Below are 14,181 nucleotides of genomic sequence, written 5' to 3'. Positions count from 1 at the left end.
GAAGGGAGATATCTCCTTGGGTGGGTAACCTTTTTCCATCCAGTTCTGCTGTGTTCAATTAACTGTGGCCACAGTATGTTGAATATCTGGGTTCCATGACTATGGGGGGTGGTTGACTTGTAGGGACAAGATTCCAGCTATAGGGTAGAGGCTCTAGAGCTGTATATTTAATATTTATGATATTTTGAGTAGTTTTCTGTTATCATTCTCTGGATAAATTCTGAACCTTGTTACTATGCTTGAAGCTGTGGGCCATGGAATTGGGGGAATAAAATAGACAGTTGTAGGCTGAGCATCCTCTTGTGGGCCAAAGGAGATTTGCTGTTCTGTGTTTGATTTTTTTTTTTTTGGTTAGGCAATGGGGTTAAGTAACTTGCCCAGGTCACACAGCTAGTAAGTGCTATGTGTCTGAGACTGGATTTGAACTCAGGTCCTCCTGAATCCAGGGCCGGTGCTCTATCCACTGCGCCACCTAGCTGCCTCTATGTCTGACTCTTTGTGACCCCATTTGGGGTTTTCTTGGCAAAGATACTGGAATGGTTTGCCATTCCTTCCCCAGCTCATTTTACAGATGAGGAAACTGAGACAAACAGAGTTAAGTGACTTGTCTAGGGTCACACAGCTAGTAAGCGCCTGATTTGGCTTTGAACTCAGGGCTTCCTGACTATAGGCCTAGTGCTTTATCCATTGTACCACCTATCCCCCAGAGGGGATACTGTGGCACTTTGGGATACTATTGCACTCATGTAACAAGAAAGGTATGTGGTGATTACTTCACTGGTGGCTTGAAGAGAGTGCCACCTACTGGACAACTTGGATAGTATATCTATTTGCTGGATAATTAATACAGTGAAATGCTTCCATCATGTAGCTTAAGGAAGGCAGCCCAGAAGCCAATTTGTATTGCCTACACTATAGTGTTGTTGTAGTGTGTCAGGTGTCACATGAGGGACACATAACATATCATATGAGAAAAGCACTTTGTAAACGGTGAGTCACCAAAAACATGAAATGTTTGTATTTGCGGAGGCCTGCATTATACTGCTGTATGGGCTGATCACCACTTAACAGCTGCAGGTGACTTAATTCAGAGCCACCAGTGTCTAGAAAACTCCAGAGTGAAGATACAAACAATTTGTAACTCCGGGCCAAGTGCTGACCACTCCAGGGCTTCCTTTTCCTCTCTGCCATCCCCCTATTAGAATGTGAGCTCCTTGAGGGCAGGTCTGTGGTTTTGTTTTTCTTTGTATCCCCAGCCAGTAAGAGCTTAATAAATGTTGACTGAGTAGATGACCTCCCAGGTCTGGTTTGACTCAGAGGTTGGCTTACACTATGACTTCCAGCCCAGGTCACACATGTTCTAAATTCACAGCTGGGAAAAGTCACTAAGTCCATGAGGTTGCTCCATAAAGGACAGATCTGCCATTCGAGGCAGCAGGGGAGCTGCCAACATCAAATTCACATGTGTTTACAGAAGATTATTCCACACCCAATTACTGAAGGTTTTCTTCCCCCAGTTCTTTTGGAAGCATTAAACAAATACCAGGAATCTGCTCAAAGCTTTGTGACGAATCCATTGGGCCATTCCTGGGCTTGGGAACAAAACTGACAAAACACCAGTGTTGGAGGGCTGACATTTGGTTGACAAATTAGGATCTTTCCTCCCCCCTTTTTTTTTATCCTTGATCCAGCAATCTGAAAACAATGATTCCTTTCCCACTGACTGGTCCTCAACCAACTGGTGCTAAGGGAAGGGGATTGCTGTGGGATGATGGGATGGGCTCCAGGTCATGATAAGAGGTCAGGCCCATAGCCAAGGACCCTTGGGTATAGGAGAATTTTCTGGCTGCTGCAGAGGTACCCTGCCAGGCAAAGCCCCCTTTTCAGCACTCTGGGAGAATAAGGAATGTGAAATAATCATGTAAAACAGAAACTTGTGGAGTCATTTCATTAATTGCCTGGAAAAACTAATGGGTTTCATCTTCATGCTGGCAGAGGGCTGGGACAGAGGCCAGGCTCAGGCCAGGTCGGATGCGCAAGGCCAGCCAGGTGTGGGAGCCACTGAGGACCCTCCAGGGGACCCTTGGCACCATGGCTCTAGGGGCCTTTCCTAGAGCCTGTAATGTTGAAAATAAAACAAAGCAAAATAGCACCATGGAGAAGATTCCCAAATGAAAACCGGGCTCTTTGTTTTATTATTTCGTAGACACGTATATTATTTCATAGGCAGTGAGGCACCATGGAGATTGCTAGAGAGTTGGGCTTGAGTTCGGCCTCCTTGGCACTGAGAGCTTGACTTCTCTGGGTCTCTTGTTTTCCCTCCTCTTCTCTTCTGTGCATTTTTTCTTTCTTTGGGGGGTGTTGGGTTTTTTTCCTTTTTTTTGGTCAGTCCTCTTCCCTTACCCAAGTCTTCCTCCTCTGCCACCAGAAAAAGCCAACGAAAAACGAGCCGCATCAAACATTCAAGGTTTGTTGGGAAGGAAGCTTGCGAACTAAGTTTCATTATGAAGCAGTACAGAAATGTGAAGTATCATTCTTATTTTCACATCACATATGACTCAAGTTTAAGAAACATGAGTCCAAGGGCTTGCGGGGAAAACTGAAGCCTCAACATTTTATACCATGAACAAATTCTTTAGGAAGAAAATTTAGGGGCATTAGACATGGAGAATCCCCAAATAACATCACAAAAAATGGCACTGACTATATCTTAACAAAAAGGAAACTAGTTATCAATATAAGAACATTCCAAATCAGCTGTGTGCAATCAGACTAGCCACTTGTCAGAGTGAAGATCAAAATTAACACCAACCTAGAAGAATAAAAATAAGAAGATAAAGTGTGCTTCAAAATAACTCCAACTGGGGTAGCTAGGTGGTGCAGTGCATAGAGAAGCCTTGGAGTCAGAAGGACCTGAGTTCAAGTCTAGCCTCAGACACTTGACACTTAATAGCTATGTGACCCTGGGCAAGTCACTTAACCCCGATTGCCTCACCAAAAAAAAAATAACTCCAACACTATTTGAATGAGCATATTGACACTGAAAAATGAGAAGGGAATAGAGGAACAGAAATTGGCATAGATTATCAATGTTTCCTAAAGAAGTTTAATTGATTTATGTAAATCAGTCATCACTATGAAGAGGCTCAATGATTTGAGAAACTGCCATAGCAAATAAACATTTGATCTTCCCATCAAGGGGGGTCAGATTGGTGGCACAGTAGATAGAACATTATCCCTGGAGTCAAGAAGAGCTGAGGTCAAATTTGGCCTCAGACACTTACTAGCTATGTGACCCTGGGCAAGTCACTTCACCCTGTTTGCCTCAGTTTCCTCATCTGTAAAATGAGCTGGAGAAGCAAATGCCAAACCACTCCAGTATCTTTGCCAAGAAAACCCAAAGTGGGGTCAGGAAAAGACAGACACAATGGAAAAAAAAATGACCAACACCACACCCATCAGGAAAATCTGGCATACAGGGATAAGACAGGTTAGGATAGAAGCTCATTTGGGAAATCTTATGGAGGGGGACAGAAGATTATGAATCGTATCTCCTGACCAAATAGTGAGAAGAGGTGGAGAGAAAATGAGTTTCTAGGAAGCTCAGGAGTGACCCAGTTGAGCTAGACTTCCTTAAGAACACTTGAAAACTAGAAAAGATCTGTCTGTACTACTGTAACAGACTGTTCTCTTCATCAAGGATTTGTGGAGTCACCATCTGGACTGTAATGTAGTCCTTGGTGTGCTACATACATAAAGAAGTAGAAAGAGTACCACCAGACCTGTTCTCTACAGAAATCAGAGAAAGAAGAAAAAGACTGACTGATACAAAGATGGTGGGTTTATATTGGCTCTTTTTGTGGTGGGAAAGAAATGGAAACTAAGCGGATGCCCATCAAGTAGGGAATGCATGAAAAAGCTATGGCATATGAATGTGATAGAATACTATTTTGCCATGAGAAATAGTGAAAGGGATGGTTTCAGAGAAACCTGGAAGGACTTGTGTAAATGGAGCCAGAGGGAAATGAGCAGAACCAGAAATGATACAATAACAACATGGTAAAGAAAGAACTTTGAAAGACTTCAGAACTCTGACCAATTCCAGAAGACTGATGGTAAAGTCTGCATCTCCCCAACACAGTCCTGGCAGAGAGGTGATGGATTAGGGGATAGAACGAGGCACATGTCTCTAGACACGACCACTCTGCTGACTTTAACGTGGGAGCAGCAAAGGCAGAATTGGGACAGATCCTGGAGAGCTTTGCACAAGCAGAGTGGACAAAAGGAGACCAAGGCTCTGCACTGGCCAGATAGAGCAGTGGCAGGGATGGAGAGGGCTGACTTCCAGCTGCTAAGAAACCTCAGCCTGGTGAGACGCAGACAGGCATTTAGGGAGCCCTCTGCTGGGCAGTAGGAGTCCTGTAGCACGTGGGGAGACCCAGGCCTGGGTGCTGGATACACACAAGGGCCCACTTGGCCGGTGGGTCGAATGTGTTGCCACCTGGTGGGCAAATTGGTCAATTACTGGTAAAGTGATGGCACCTCTGTAGCCTTGCAGACAAGACACAAGCTGCTCACGCTAGGGCAGTGCCCCGACTGTCACCTGGGACAGCCACCGAGTGGCCCACCCATCGTGTCACACTTACTAACAAACAGCTTATGCTTGCTGTGTGCTTACATGGACTGTGGTTTGTTAGATGGGACGTGCAAAGGGGGATTCTGGCTGCTCTGGAAGCCAGGGGTGCGAGATGGAGTAAAGGGAGAGGATCCTCCTCAGTGCCTGGCACAGAGGGGGTGCGCAGTGAAGGCTGGAGGAAACAAGGAAGGACCTGGGGTGGGGCAAAATCCTCCTCCTCCCCCTCCTTCCTCTTCCTTCTCCTCCCACCTCCTCCTTCTTCCACGTTCTCTTCCTCCTCCTTCCATCTCCTCCTCCTGCTACTTCCACCTCCCCTTCCTTCCAAGGGGGTTCCTTTGGGTCATGAGTAGGCTGGCTACCAGGCTATCATGCTTCGAGATGCTGCGGTGACTGGCCTCCTTGGAACATAGCGAGCTCCCCATAGCTGCAAGTCTACATGGGCGGGTGACTGAGCGGCTGCTCCTGAAGGTAGCGAGCTTCCGTTACTGGAGTTTGGGATGGGGAGGAGGGCAGGCAGGAGGATGGGGACAACTGACCTCCTGCCTGGGAAGTTGTGAGCTCCCTGACCCTGCAGCTGCTTCCTCCGGTGAGAGCGTGCTGCGGAGGACGGACCTGGACAGCTTGTCTTCTTCGCTACTCGAAAGGTAGTGAGCTCCCCGTCTCTGCAGCAACCTAGGATGGGAGTCTGGGAAGCTGCTCCGGAAGGAGTGAGTTCGCTGTCGCTGCAGGCTGTAAGGATCGGCTCAACCCGCTCTCTCCAGCTTGGCTCTCCAGTCATCTTCTCTCGCCTCGGGGCTAGAGGATCCTCTGCTCGGCGCTCGCTTCGTTAGGGCTGGTCCTCTCTCCTGGCCCCGCCCCCAGCTAATCGATGTGGGCGGATCCGGGCTCTCTGCGCAAGCGCAGTAGCCGCGTGGTCGCCATTGGGCTGTCAGTCTGGCGTGCGACTGGAGGCAGAGGCGGAGGTGAGGCTGGGGGCGGCAGGGGGGCGGTCTGTGTGTGAGGGCCCAGGGTGTCTGAGAGTCGAGGGGGATTGTCTGGGGGCGGGGGAGCCCAGGGTCTCTGAGAGAGAATATGTGGGGAGCTCGGGGTTTCTAAGAGAGGGCAGGGTCTATATGCAGGGGTCCCAGAGTCTCTGGCCTGGGGGGAGGGTCTGTATGTAGGGGACCAAGGGTCTCTGGCCTGGGGGGAGGCTCAGTGTGGCAGCCCCAGGGTCTCTAGGGGAGGGCAGGGTCTGTGTGAAAGCCCCCAGGTCCCTGGCTGGGATCCATGGGGATGTAACATTTGCAAAAAAGAGTAGGTTTGGTTGTCCCAGCCCAGCTGACCATCTGTCAGCTTGTTTCAGGGCTGGCTGGGGTCTGTCTGTCTGCCCCAGCCTTCCCGGTGGTCTAGATGAGTCCATGTGGCCCCCGTATCCCCTGGCCAGTGCTGATGGAGCTCCACTGAGCGAGGAAGGTGGTGGCACCAAAGCTTGCAGCGATACAGTGACTGAGAGAATTGGATAGCCCTGGGACGCGCACCACTCTGCCAGCCTCCCAAAAAACCTCCCCTTTGAGGAGGCTTGTGTGTGGGGAAGAGTCATTGTCTGCTTAAGGCTCGAGCTGGCATGGTGGGACCCTGATCTTCGAGGGGCTTCTGCTGGGTAAACTGGAGATAATCATAGGGGGCAAGACCTAGAATTAAGGGGGACCAGGAAAAGTGGTATTTTAGCTGGGATTTGAAGGAAGCTGGGAAGCAGAGATGAAGAGGGATAGCATCCCAGGGAGGATCCCAGAGGAAATGCAGAGGTTTGGGAGATGGGGCATCTTGTGAGAGAAACAGCCAGGAGGCCCATGTTGCTGTATGGGAGGGGAGGGGGCAGTGTAAGGTGTAAGAAGGCTGGGGAGGATGGGGCAGGTTATGAAGGGCTTTAAAAGCCAAACAGAGGGTTTTATTTGTTGACCTTGGAGGTGACAGGAAACCACTGTAGTTTATTGTGGGGGTGCGTGTTTGTGTGACATGGTTGGACTTGTGCTTTTAGGAAAATCACTTTGGTACTTGAGTAGAGGATGCACTGGAATGGGAAATGTGGCAGGGAGACCCACTTGCAGGCTCTGGCTGCAAGAGTCCAGGCATAAGGCGATGAAGGCCTGTATGTGATGGAGGTGAGGTGAGGTGGAGTATGGCAGCGTCAGAGGGGAGGAAGGAGTGTATGTTGTTAAGAGACGATGAAAAGGAACAATCAGGCCTTAGTAACTGATTGGATATGGGGGGTGAGTGTGAGGAATCTAGGGTGGCTCCTCAATTGAGTATCTGGGTAACTGGGAAGATGGTGATGCCCTCAACAGTAAAAGGAAAGTTAGAAAGAAGAACAGATTTGGGAGAAAATGTAATGAGTTCAATTTTGGTCAGGTGTTTAAGATGTTTATGGGACCTTTGCAGTTCTGATTAAGTAGATCTGAGAATCATTTGCATAGAGATAATACTTAAATTCATGGGACCTGATGAGATCACCAAGTTAAATAGTATAGAAGAAGAGAAAAAGGCCCAGGACAAAGCCCTGGGGAATATACCCTATTAGAAGGCTCCCACTTGAATGAAGATCCAGCAAAGGAGACTGAGGACTGGTCAGATAGGGAGAAGAACCAGGAGAGTGGTGCCCTGAAAATCTAGGGAGAGGAGAGTATCAAGGAGAAGAGGGTGATGGACAGTGTCAAATGCTGTAGAGAGGTAAAGAAGGATGAAGACTGAGAATAGGCCATGGGGGGAGGGGCAGAGCCAAGATGGTGGAGTTGGACATTAGGAGATCAGACAGCTGGTCAGAATTTGCTGGCACTGATTGGCAACTCTGTTGCCTATAAGTGGTTCTGGGTTGTAATTCCAGGGTGATGAGCACTTGTGATAGGTCACAAGGTAGCAGGAGCCCTGATCACAGTTCCAGCACTAGTTCTTGGCGTCTACAGGGAAGCAGGGGCTCTTCCTGAGTAAAGACCAGAGTGCAGACCAGGAGAGCAATGACCATACCTCTCCTTGAATCACACCATCTTGGAAGCACCAAAAACTTGCAGACTCCCCAGAACTAGCTGTGAAAATAGTAGTACAAAAAAACCCTAAAGCTTGGCACAGTGCCTTCTCACCCTAACGTGAGCAGAGCCCATTTTTAATATAAAGTTGAAAGTGAAGAAATAGGCTTGGAAAATGAGCAAACAACAAGAAAAGAACCTGACCATAAAAAGCTACTAGGGTGGCAGGGAAGACCAATATAAACCAAGATATAAACTCTGAAAAAGACACTGTAAAAACAGTTACAAGCAAAGCTTCAAAGAAAAATGCTAATTGGACTTTACTGGAAGAGTTAAAGAGATAAGAGTGGTAGAGGAAAAATTGGGAAAAGAAATGAGAATAATGCAAGAAAAGTATGAAGAGAATCAACAGCTTGGTTAAAGAGGCACAAAAGCTACTGAAGAGAACGACACCTTAAGAAACAAAACTGGCCTAATAGTAAAAGAAACACAAAATTCACTGGAGAAAAGCAGAATTGTCTAAATGGAAAAAGAGGTACAAAAGCTCATTGAAGGAAATACTGCTTAAAAATTAGAATTGGGCAAGTGGAAACTTCAAGAAACAATAAAACAAAATCAAAAGCATGAAAAAAGTAGAAGAAAATGTGAAATGCCTCATTGGAAAAATGACCTGGAAAATAGATCAAAGAGAAAGATAATTTAAGAATTGTTGAACTATGTGAAAACCATGATAAAAAAAGAGCCTAAACATAGTATTTCAAGAAATTGTCAAAGTAAACTGCTCTAATTTCTTAGATCCAGAGGGTAAAATAAAAATTGAAAGAATCCAATGATCACTTCCTGAAAGAGATCCCAAAATGAAAACACCCCGGGGATATTATAACCAAATTCCAGAGCTCTCAGGTCAAGGAGAAAATGTTGCAAGCAGTTAGAAAGAAACAGTTCAAATGTTGTGGAGCCACAGTCAGGTTTTAGACAAAATTTAACAGTTTCCACATTAAAGGAGCAGAGGGCTTAGCATATGATATTCTGGAAGGCAAAGGACCTAGGATTACAAGCAAGAATAACCCAGCCAGCAAAACTGAATATAATCCTTAGGGGGGAATGGATATTTCATGAAATAGAGGACTTCCAAGGATTCCTGCTGAAAAGAAAATTTGACATTCAAACAGAAGATTCAAGAGAAGCATAAAAAGAAACATGAAAGAGTAATCATAAACTATGTTCCTGTATGGGAAGATGATACATGTAACTCTTAAGAACCTTATTATTAGGGCAGTTAGAAGGAGTCTACATAGACTGAGAACATGGTTATTAGTCCATTGGGTTGGGATGACCTCCAAAAAAAAATGTAGGAGTGAGAAAAAGGGTTGCCCTGGGAGAAGGGGGAAGGAAAAAGTAGAATGGGAAAATTTTCTCACATAAAAGAGGCTTGCAAGGGAGAGCTTTTATAGTGGAGGGGAAAATGGGGGGTGGCAAGCAGCGCTTGAACACCACTCATCAGCATTGGTTCAAAGAGGGAACAAGATGTATGCATACTCAGTTGGGTATAGAAATTTATCTTACCCAATAGGGAAATAAGGGGAGAAGGGGATAAGATGTGTGAGGGGGGGATGGTAAAAGGGAGAGCAGATTAAGGGAGGCAGTCAGGAGCAAAACAGACTTTTGAGGAGGGACAGGATAAAAAGATAGAGAAAGATAAACAGAAGAAGATAGAATGAAGGGAAATTGTAACTGTGAATGTGAATGGAATGAGCTAACCTATAAAATGGAAACAGATAACAGAATGGATTAGAAACCAAAATCCAAGGATGTGTTGTATACAAGAGACACACAAAGAGTTAAATAAAGGGCTGGAGCAGAATCTAATATGCTTCAGCTGAAGTAAAAAAAAGGCAGGGGTAACAATCATGATCTCAGACAAAGCAAAGCAATAATAGACCTAATTAAATGGGATGATCAGAGAAACTACAGTTTTATGATCGGTATCATGGACAATGAAGTAATATAAAAAACATTTACAGCAAGTTTTTTCTGATGAAGGTCTCATTTTTCAAATATATAAGGAACTGAGTAAAATTTATAAAAATAAGAGCCATCCCTCAATTGATAAATTGTCAAAGGATATGAGCAAGCGGTTTTCAGAAGAAGAAATCGAAGCTGTCTATAATATAAAAAAAATGCTCTAAATTACTATTAATTAGAGAAAGGCAAATTGAAACAACTTTGAGGTAGCACCTCACCCCTATCAGAAATGACAAATGCATACCCTTTGATTCAGCAATACCACTGCTAAGTTTGTGTCCCAAAAAGATCAAAGAAAAGGGAAAAGGACCTGTATGTACAAAAATATTTATAGCAGCTCTTTTTTGTGGTGGCAAAGGATAGAATATCAAGGACTGGTCCTCCAATTAGGGAATGGCTGAACATGTGGTGTGATTGTGATGGAGAAATGACAAGGGAATAGGGATGATTTCAGAAAAAACATGGCAAAACCAATATAAACTAATGCAAAGTGAAGTGAGCAGAACCAGGAGAAGTTGTGTGTAGTAACAGCAGTGTTGTAATGATGATCAACTGTGAAAGACTTAAGTACTCTGATCAATACAATGATCCAAGACAATTTGAAAGGATTCGTGATGAAAAAAAAAATGCCGTCTACCTCCAGAGGGAGTATGGTGAACTCTGAATGCAAATTGAAGTATAATTTCCTTTTTTTCTTTCTTTTTTTGCTTTGTTTTACAATATGGCTAATGTAGAAGTATGTTTTATGTGATTTCACATGTGTAATTGATGTATTGTTTGCCTTCTCAGTGGTTGGGGGATGGGTTGGAAGGAGGGAGAGAGTCTGCAACTCAAAATTTAAAAAGAAAATGCTAAGAAGAAATTATATATGTATTTATACATATATACATACATGCATATACATATATACATACATATACATACATATATATATATGAAAAGGCTATTAAACATTATTGGTAACTTTAGAGAGAGCATTTTCTATTGAATGATGAGGTTGGAAAACAGACTATAGAGTTAAGAGAGTGAGAGAAAAGGAAGTGGAGGCACCTGTTGTAGACAGCCTTCTCAAGGAGTGTAGCCACAAAGCAGAGGGAAGATATGGGACAATAGCTAGCCGGGACGGCTAGAGCAAGTGTGGGGTTTTTGAGGATGGAGGGAGACATGGGTGTATTTGTAGGCAATAAGGGAGTGTCTGTTAGACTGGGAGAGATGGATGATCAGTGAGAGAAGGGGGATGATAGGGCAGGCAGTCTACTGGAGAAGAAGGGGTGGAATAGAGTGGGATCCCTTGCACATATTTACCTTGGCCAGGAGTAAGGCCACCTTTTCATGTGAGACGGGAGTGAAGGAGGAGAGAGCAAAGAAGGAATCTGAGTGATAGGAGGTGAGGAAAAGGGGAGGAGAGGGAACTCATGGCCAGTGGTCTCAATTTCTCCTGTAAAATATGAGGCAGGTTTCTCAGCTGAGAGGGTGGGGGGAAGGGGGAGCCATAGGAAGTTTGAGGAGGGATGAGAAGGTTTGGAAGAGCTGCTGTGGAGAGTTGCTTAGAGAGGACTGGTAGGATTGCTGAGCAGCAGAGAGGGCTTAGTGAACAGTTTCGTGGTTTTTCTCCAGCTTTGTCCAGTAGCACAAGTGTAGGCTTAAAGGCAGAAGAAGGTGAGAGTGATCCAGGGCTGGGGTTTGGCAAGGCAAGATATTTGGCAGGATAGAGGGGCAGAGAATTAGAGATAAAGGCCCAGTGTAGTGTTAAACTGGTTTGACAAAGGGTCAAGATGGGGAAGGGAGGAGAGGTAGCTAGGCAGGGGAGGTGGCCTGGGAAAGAACTGTAAAGTCAGAGGGTTTGGAGGTGCGAGGCATAGGGAGAGGTGGAAAGACAACAGATTGTGATCAGATAGAGGATTTCAGAATTCACGAACATGGAGGTGGTACAGTTGTGGATAATGGCAAGATCCAGCGTATGACCATCTTTGTGTGTGGTGAGAGGGTCATTTGACATATGTAAATTGAGAAACTGGAAGGTTGGGATTTTTGAGGGAGTATTGCCATGTGTGAAGCCCTCTAGAATGAAGGCAGGAGTCGGGGAGGAAAGATTGTGCATGAGCCAGGACTCATTAAGGAAAGAAGGGGAGTATCCTGGGGGTCTGGAGGCAACAGACTCCGGGATTTTGATTGGCTGATCGACATGGGTTGGCTAACCTCAGTGATAGTGGTAGAGGGAGAGCCTGGAAGTGGCAGTGGGGACCAAGGGGACTCGTGAGTGGGAGTAGGGTTCAGAGTGAGAGAGTATAACCAGTGCAGGAAATGCCGGGGATAAAGTGTCATGAATGGAGTGAATGGAGCCTGGTCTTAGTGAGAGCCAGAATTCAGAGAAATGAAAGGGTCTAGGCTGGAAGCCTTGTTAGCCATGGATCCAGTGGTCCAAAGAGAACCATGCAGGGGGTGCCCACCGTAGCCACAGTGAGGACAGCATGGCCTGGCTGCAGCATTGGGGAGGCAGCTTGATTCAGTGGGCCTGGCCTGATCGCTAGGGATCCTTCTCCCAGCTCTCAGGACATCCTTTTACAATGGAAAGGGCAAGCTGTTCTTGCATACACCTGAGGTAGGGAGTAGCATTCCCCTTTTGGAGCAGAGGAAGCTGAGCTTCAGAGAGGTTAAGGGACTGGCCCAGGGTCACACAGCAAGTCACACTCCTTCAGAGACAGGATTCTAGCCTGGATCTTCAATGACTCCTGGATGGAACTTGAGAGCCCAGTGAACTCTATGCAAAGTTTTAGCTCTTATTTCCCATATTTGGAGTTTCTGGTGGCACCCATTGGTTTAAGAGGTTACAAGTGGTCAAAAGGAAGACTGGGTGTCTTTGGATTTCATTACAAACTGGCCTTGCTGATTGACTCCCTCTTTGTAATTTCAGGTTGGAAACATGGAGTTCCAAGCGGTGGTGATGGCTGTGGGTGGAGGATCCCGGATGACAGATTTGACTTCCAGTGTTCCCAAGCCCCTGCTCCCTGTTGGCAATAAACCTTTGATCTGGTACCCATTGAACCTGCTGGAGAGTGTCGGATTTGAAGGTAAGCTCACTGCCTGCCACGGAACGCCGTCATCTGGCCCTGCGTGCTTTGGGCCCTGTAATTTGTCAGGTTTATGAAGGGCTGGTGAGCAGGGAGTGAAGGGGAAGAGTGGAGCTTCACTGGCAGCTGAGTCACAGACAGGGAAGCCGGCCCCGGAGAGGAGGCTTAGGGGCAGAGCTCCCCAAAGGTGCCATGGTGACACCTGATAAAGGACCTTCAGGAAGGGGCTGTTGGAGGGCAGAAAATGCACTGTTTTCTCCTTTTCAGAGACCTGCCTTAAACTTCTCTTGGCAAAAGTGACTCCCCTCTCTGCACCCCCATGGGAAAAGTGTGGAAGGCTTGGACAGCAAATGGCAGGGGTCCAAAAGGCTTAGAAGTTAGAAGCAAAGGCAAAGTTTGAGGAATGGAGTTTCCAACTTATCGGTGAGGGGGTGAGGGGCAACTCAAAGGGAGGCTTGGCCTGAGGAGTGGGATTTCTCGGGTCACAAAATGAGTATGCAGAGGCAGCTGGGTAGTGCAATGGATAGAGCACTGGGCCTGGAGTCAGGACAGGCAGACCTCAGCTCACATCTGGCCTCAGGCACCTGTTGGCTCTGTGACCCTGGGCAAGTCACTTCACCTCTCTGCCTTGGTTTTCTCATCTGTAAAACGGGGATAATAACAGCCTGTACCCCGCAGGGTTGTCCTGAGGATCAGATGAGATAATAATTGTAAAGCCCTTAGCGCATAGTAAGGTTTCTTAAACATTAGCTGCTATTATCATTATGATTACTAGCTGTATGTGACCCTAGACAAGTCATCTCTGCCTGCCTCAGTTTATTCAGTTGTACAATGGTGATAATAATAGCACCTACCTTGAAGGGCTGTTGTGAAGATGAAATGATAAAAATATTTGTATAGCTCCTTGGTACCGTGGGTTCCTGGTGAGGATCTTGCTCTACCCATGGAGGTGGGCACCTTCTGCGCAATTTAGAATCTTAGAGAGCAGCTTGCGGCAGTGAGAGTGATGTCATTGGCCCAGGGTCACACTGCCAGAAGGTGTCAGAGGCAGGATTCGAACCCAGGGCTTCCTGGCTCTGAGGCCAACTCTACGTCCACAATTGCATGCTGGCATTCCCACTCCTTATAGTGGTGATAGGAGATGGTAGTCCCTCTGTGCTCTGCCCTGGTCAGTCCGAGCTCTCATGGATTGTCTGGAGAATGCCCCAGATTGATTGACCAGCATGGTGACCGGCTTTGGGATCGTGCCATATGAGGATGGGAGTTGTGTGGGAAAAAAGAGACTTATGAAAGATGTAGTAGTCGTCTTCAGGGATTTGAAGGGTTGTCATGTACAGAGGGATGTGACCTGTGGCCCCCCAGGACTCAGGGGAGCTACATAGACAGCTTCAGAGAAGGCCAGCTTCCCAATGCTCTGACCTGTCCCAAAGTGGAATGGCTGGATCAGACA

At 46.4% G+C, this 14,181-nt stretch overlaps 1 protein-coding gene across 1 annotated transcript in view; it reads left to right on the top strand.

Annotated features, from left to right (window-relative positions):
* Window positions 1-4,887: 4,887 nt before the first annotated feature.
* EIF2B3 (eukaryotic translation initiation factor 2B subunit gamma) overlaps window positions 4,888-14,181 on the top strand; it is a 95,844-nt gene continuing 86,550 nt past the window's right edge. Inside the window, exons 1-2 of the mRNA XM_020987571.2 lie at window positions 4,888-5,598; window positions 12,575-12,731. Coding sequence (XP_020843230.1) covers window positions 12,584-12,731 — 148 coding nt within the window. The 5' untranslated portion in view covers window positions 4,888-5,598; window positions 12,575-12,583. The remainder of the gene's footprint in view (window positions 5,599-12,574; window positions 12,732-14,181) is intronic.

This window comes from Phascolarctos cinereus, unplaced genomic scaffold (assembly GCF_003287225.1).
Source record: "Phascolarctos cinereus isolate Bilbo 61053 unplaced genomic scaffold, phaCin_HiC Scaffold_5;HRSCAF=322, whole genome shotgun sequence".
In the NCBI taxonomy this organism is placed as follows: domain Eukaryota; kingdom Metazoa; phylum Chordata; class Mammalia; order Diprotodontia; family Phascolarctidae; genus Phascolarctos; species Phascolarctos cinereus.
The sequence above is the reverse complement of the archived record's forward strand: the minus strand, read 5'-3'. Positions and strand labels throughout refer to the sequence as shown.